At 40.1% G+C, this 6,024-nt stretch overlaps 1 protein-coding gene across 1 annotated transcript; it reads right to left on the minus strand.

The window, feature by feature from the left end:
• Positions 1-4,761: 4,761 nt before the first annotated feature.
• Positions 4,762-5,730, minus strand: LOC136155482 (olfactory receptor-like protein OLF4). Its single transcript, XM_065917243.1, has one exon. The coding sequence runs from the start codon at positions 5,728-5,730 to the stop codon at positions 4,762-4,764; it is 969 nt and encodes a 322-aa protein (XP_065773315.1).
• Positions 5,731-6,024: the final 294 nt, after the last annotated feature.

Raw genomic sequence — 6,024 nt, forward strand, 5'->3', positions numbered from 1 at the left:
ATTCTTTTTATGGCTGAGTAGTATTCCACTGTGTGTGTGTGTGTGTGTGTGTGTGTGTGTGTGTGTGTGTGTGTATACCACATTTTATTTATCCCTTCTTCTGCTATTTGTATGTAATTTTGAAAGAAAAACATTTCACTTATCTTGAAGGCTGTGATACATTCAGTAGTTGATTCTTCTACCTGAAGTTTCTTCAGTGTCATCAAATAACATACACCTGAAAAAGACTTTGTTTCATAGTAAGATAAAAAGATTAGCCTGGGTTATCCAGGTTAGTGAAATGTAATAACGAGATCCTCTAAACACTGAATGAGAATAAGAAAATTGAGGCCAAAGAACATTTAATATGCTACGCTGCAGGTTTTGAAGATTGAGAAAGGACCATGAACCAAGGAATGTAGGTGGCTACCAGAAAGTCATTTAGGAGGGAAATGCATTCTCTTCTGGAGCATCTAGATGGATCCCAGCACTGCAAACATGTGGACTTTAGTCCATTGAGACCCATTCCAGTTTGAGCTTTGGATCTGTAGAACTTCAAGTTATTGTTTATGTATTTATCTCTATCTCTGGACAGAGGTTCATAGCACTGTACAGGAAGTGATGATAAAAACCATCCCCAAGAAAAAGAAATGTAAAAAGACAAAATGGATGTCTGAGGAGGGCTTAGAAATAGCTGAGAAAAGAAGAGAAGCTAAAGCAGAGGAGGAAAGAAGAGACATAACCATTTGAATGTAGAGTTCCAAAGAATAGCAAGGAGAGATAAGAAAGCCTTCCTAAGTCATCAATGAAAAGAAATAGAGGAAAACAATAGAATGGGAAAGACTAGGGATCTCTTCAAGAAAATTAGAGATACCAAGGGAACATTTCATGCAAAGATGATCACAATAAAAGAAACGGTATGGACCTAACAGAAACAGCAGATATTAAGAAGAGATGGCAAGAATACACAGTAGAACTATACAAAAAGTCTCAAATGACCCAGATAACCACGTTGGTGTGATCACTCACATAGAGCCAGACATCCTGGAGTGTGAAGTCAAGTGGGCCTTAGGAAGCATCACTACGAACAAAGCTAGTGGAGGTGATGGAATTCCAGCTGAGCTATTTCAAATCCTGAAAGATGATGCTGAGAAAGTGCTGCACTCAGTATGCCAGCAAATTTGGAAAACTCAGCAATAGCCACAGGACTGGAAAAAGTCAGTTTTCATTCCAATCCCAAAGAATGTTCAAACTACTGCACAATTGCACTCATCTCACATGCTAGCAAAGTAATGCTCAAAGTTCTCTAAGCTATGCTTCAACCGTATGTGAACTGAGAACTTCCTGATGTTCAAACTGGATTCAAGAAAGGCAGAGTTAGAACCAGAGATCAAATTGCCAACATCTGTTGGATCATCAAAAAAGCAAGAGAGTTCCAGAAAAACATCCACTTCTGCTTCATTGACTACACTAAAGCCTTTGATTGTGTGGATCACAATGAACTGTGTTTCTTAAAGAGATGGGAATACCAGACCATCTTACCTGCCTCCTGAGAAATCTGTATTCAGGTCAGGAAGTGACAGTTAGAACCGGACACAGAACAATGGACTGGTTCCAGATTGGGAAAGGAGTACATCAATGCTGTACACTGTCATCCTGATTATTTAACTTATATGCAGAGTACATCATGCAAAATGCTGGGCTGGATGCAGCACAAACTGGAATCAAGATTGCCGGGAGACACACCAATAATCTCAGATATGCAGATGTTACCACCCTTAAGGCAGAAAGCAAGGAGGAACCAAAGAGCTTCTTAATGAAAGTGAAAAAGGAGAGTGAAAAAACTGACTTAAAACTCAACATTCAAAAAACAAAGATCATGGCATCCAATCCCATCACTTCAGGGCAAATAGATGGGGAAACAATGGAAACAGTGAGAGACTATTTTCTTGGGCTCCAAAATACTGGGGATGATGACTGTAGCCATGAAATTAAAAGATGCCTGCCCACCGGAAGAAAAGTTATGACTAATCTAGACAGCATGTTAAAAAGCAAAGACATTACTTTGCTGATGAAGGTCTGTCTAGTCAAAGCTATGGCTTTTCCAGGAGTCATGTAGGGATGTGTGAGTTGGAATATAAAAAAAGCTGAGCACTGAAGAATTGATGCTTTCGAATTATGGTGTTGAAAAAGACTCTTGAGAGTCCTTTGGACTGCAAGGGGATCTAACCAGTCAATCCTGAGAGAAATCAATCCTGAATACTCATTGGAAGGACTGATGCTGAAGCTGAAGCTCCTATATTCTGGCCACCTGATGTGAAGAGCAGACTCATGAGAAAAGCCCTTGCTGTCAGAAAAGATTGAAGGCAAGAGGAGAAGGGGACAACAGAGGATGAGATGGTTGGATGGTATCACCAACTCAATGAACATGAGCTTGAGCAAGCTCCGGGAGTTGGAGATGGACAGGGAAGCCTGGCATGCTGCAGTCCATGGGATTGCAAAGAATCAGACAGGACTGAGCAACTGAACTGAACTGATCTATCCATCCATCCATCTATCTATTTATCTATCTTTGTATATACACACACATGTATAACATATATACATAGCTATAGTGGGATAATTTGTTACAGCAGCATGCATGCATGCTTAGTTGTTCAGTTATGTCCCATTCTTTGGGACTTCATGGACTGTAGCCTGCCATGCTTCAGCATACACGGGATTTTCCAGGCAAGAATACTGGAGTGCATTTCCATTTCCTACTCCAGGGGATCTTCCCAACCCAGCGATTGAACTCACTTCTCTTGCATCTCTTGCACTGTCAGATGGATACCATTCTGACACCTGGGAAGCCCCAGTAAAATATAAATCATATATTTTTATCCAATAAGATTTCATTCAAAAAACTGAGGTTAAGCCTCTCAATTTATTCACTTAGGTTCCTCCAGGTAGTATTTTCTATTGAAATCCCACCTTAATAGAAAAAAATTAGAGTCAATTTGGAGACAGTTGTTTCCATTAACTGATACAGTAAATTCCACACTGCATGAGTGTAAATATGGTTTTGATTTTGAGACTTTGAGTTGTTAAGTTGGAAAAAGTAATTAAAATTATTAAATTAGATCACTCATTCTACCTTAAATCTTTGCGCTTAAATTTCTACTTTCCTTGGATTTCATGTTAACTAGGCAATGTTCGTTTTTAAAATTTCTTTACCTTCCGACAGTCTTGTAAGGTTTCTTTTAATAGAATAAATTGGATTATAAATGATTCGGTGTGCATGTACATATGTGTGTGTGTGAACATGGTTATTTGAAAGAGAAATGTATACAAATAGAGACACATGTATTGGGCTTCTCAGGTGGCACCAGCAATAAAGATTCTGCCTGCCAATGCAGGAGACTTGGGTTCTATTCTGGGTTGGGAAGATCCCCTGGAGGAGGGCATGGCAGCCCACTCCAGTATTTTTGCCTGGAGAATCCCATGGACAGAGGAGCCTGGCGGGCTACAGTCTATGGGGTTGCAGAGAGTTGGACACCAATGAGCGACAAACTCTTGCACATATACACAACTATCTTTTGTGTAGTAATAAAAGTTTGATTAATGTTTTCCTTATCATATTTAAAGTCAAGTTCAACTCTAAGGCCATATAATGTAAATCTGTTTATTCATTTTTGTCTTTCTGTGTAGCTTCCACTTGGAGACATCTATTTTATTATCAGTTTTTGCCAGTGTCAGTTGTAAACATGGAGGACATCAATCTGAATAACAACAGAAATCAAAAGAGTAGAAAAATACCCATGAACAGTTATAACAAGGCACATGTTAAGGTCTGGAGTATTCGGAAGAGCAGTTAAGGAAGTGATATATAAAGGAATGAGACTCACAAAAAGAAAACAGTGGTCTCAAATTTTTTTTTTTCTTTCTCTTACAAGCTTATGTTAGTAGCTTTGATTGCCAAGAAAATGAGACTCACAAAAGGAAAACAATGGTCTCAGATTTTTTTTTTCTTTCTGTTACAACCTTATGTAAGTAGCTGTGATTGCCAAGAGTATTTTTTTTTTTTTTTTTTCCATAGGGGCCTTCTCCCATGGCTTAGCAGTAAAAGAATCCACCTGCAATGCAGGAGACATGGGTTCAAGCCCTGGGTTGGGAAGATCCCCTGGAGGTGGTCATGGCAACCCACCCCAGTATTCTTGCTTGGAGAATCCCATGGACAGAGGAACCTGGTGGGCTACAGTCCATAGGGTCCCACAGAGTCATACATGACTGAAGCAACTTAGCATGCATGCATACAACCTTGAGACAATGGGAAAATCCAAATATCTTAGATCCATGGTTGAAGATAACCTTGGAATAATAGGATAATGACAAAGGGAAAAATTAAAAAAAAAAACTTTATTAGAATATAGTTGCTTTACGACGTTAACTTATGCTATACTGTAAAGTGAATCAGCTGTATGTATACACATATCCCCTCGTTTTGGATTTCCTTCCTATTAGGTCACCACAGAGCACTGAGTAGAATTCCCTGTGTTACACAGTAGTTCTCATTAGTTATCTATTTTAAACATAGCATCAACAGTGTATATTGTCAGTCCCAATCTTCCAAGAGAATTCTTGAATATAAGAGAGAGCACAAAGTTTCATAAAATGAGTTGCATAAATTGTATAGAGAAGTTGAGATAAAAGAAATGGAAACTCCAATAAGGAACTGACGAGGCATGTTTTACTTACTTCCATATCTGATATAAATTGCAATTTCTGGCTCTGAGGCTTTCATCACGGGCACTTCTTAAGACTTAGGACCTCATGTCCTTTTAGAGTTGCCCTCCCCAAGAACATTTTCAGAGCCCTCTTTATGTCTTTGTTCCTCAGACTGTAGATGAAGGGGTTCAGCATGGGTGTGACCACAGTGTACATCACTGAGGCTTTTGCATTTGAATGGGAACTGTGGGTAGCAGCAGAGCTCATATACACTCCTAAGCTCGTACAATAAAATAAGGAGACTACTGAGACGTGAGATGCACAGGTGGAAAGGGCCTTATACCTCCCCTGAGATGATGAAATTCCATATATGGAGGACACTATCTTAGAATATGAGTAAAGGATACCAGTAAGAGAACCAACACCCAGCAGGACAGCTGCAAAACACATCACCATGTTATTGGGAAAGGTGTCAGAACAAGGAAGTTGTACCATTTGATTGAGTTCACAGAAAAAGTGAGGGATGTGCCAGTCTGTACAGAAGGACAGTCGCAACACCATTGAGCTTTCTAACAAGGAATGCAGGGCACTCATGACCCAGGACACCAGCACCAGCAGTGCACAGAGCCGGGGGCTTATGATGACCGTGTAGTGCAGAGGGTGGCAGATGGCCACAAAGCGGTCGTAGGCCATCACGGTCAGGAGGAAGCTGTCTAACACTGCAAAGAGTACAAAAAAATACATCTGTGTGATGCAAACTTCATAAGTTATTACTTTGCTCTGTGTCTGGATGTTCCACAGCATCTTTGGGATGGTGGTGGAGGTGAGGCAGATGTCTACAAAGGACAGGTTGGAGAGGAAGAAGTACATGGGGGTGTGGAGGTGGGAGTCTGAGCTGACGGCCAGGATGATGAGCAGGTTTCCAAACACAGTGGTCAGGTACATGGAGAGGAAAAGCCCAAATATGAGGGGCTGCAGTGCTCGTTCCTCTGAAAATCCCAGGAGAAGAAATTCTGAAATTTCTGTATCATTTCGTGGGTTCATGTGGTAGAGGTGACTGTAAGGAAGGGTAGAATAACATTACTAATTTTCACACAGATAGGCATTACTCACATTGTTTAAATAATACCATTCATATTTGGTCATCAAGAAATCAATATGTTAAGTATGGTTCTTATCCCCTTCAGAGAATTCCCCACGCCTTCTCTAGCAAGCAAACTTGCCCCATTTTTAACTTTTCCCCCATTATGTCATGTATTCACAGTTTTAATGACAAATTCCTGCACTTGAAAATTGAACTGCAACAATGTTTCCCATACAGTCTATGCAGGGATTATG

Source organism: Muntiacus reevesi, chromosome 1, assembly GCF_963930625.1.
Source record: "Muntiacus reevesi chromosome 1, mMunRee1.1, whole genome shotgun sequence".
Lineage (NCBI taxonomy): Eukaryota > Metazoa > Chordata > Mammalia > Artiodactyla > Cervidae > Muntiacus > Muntiacus reevesi.

Bases quoted from the DNA above. Each gene is read 5' to 3' on its own strand.
- LOC136155482 (XM_065917243.1), bottom strand. From the start codon at position 5,730: ATGAACCCACGAAATGATACAGAAATTTCAGAATTTCTTCTCCTGGGA.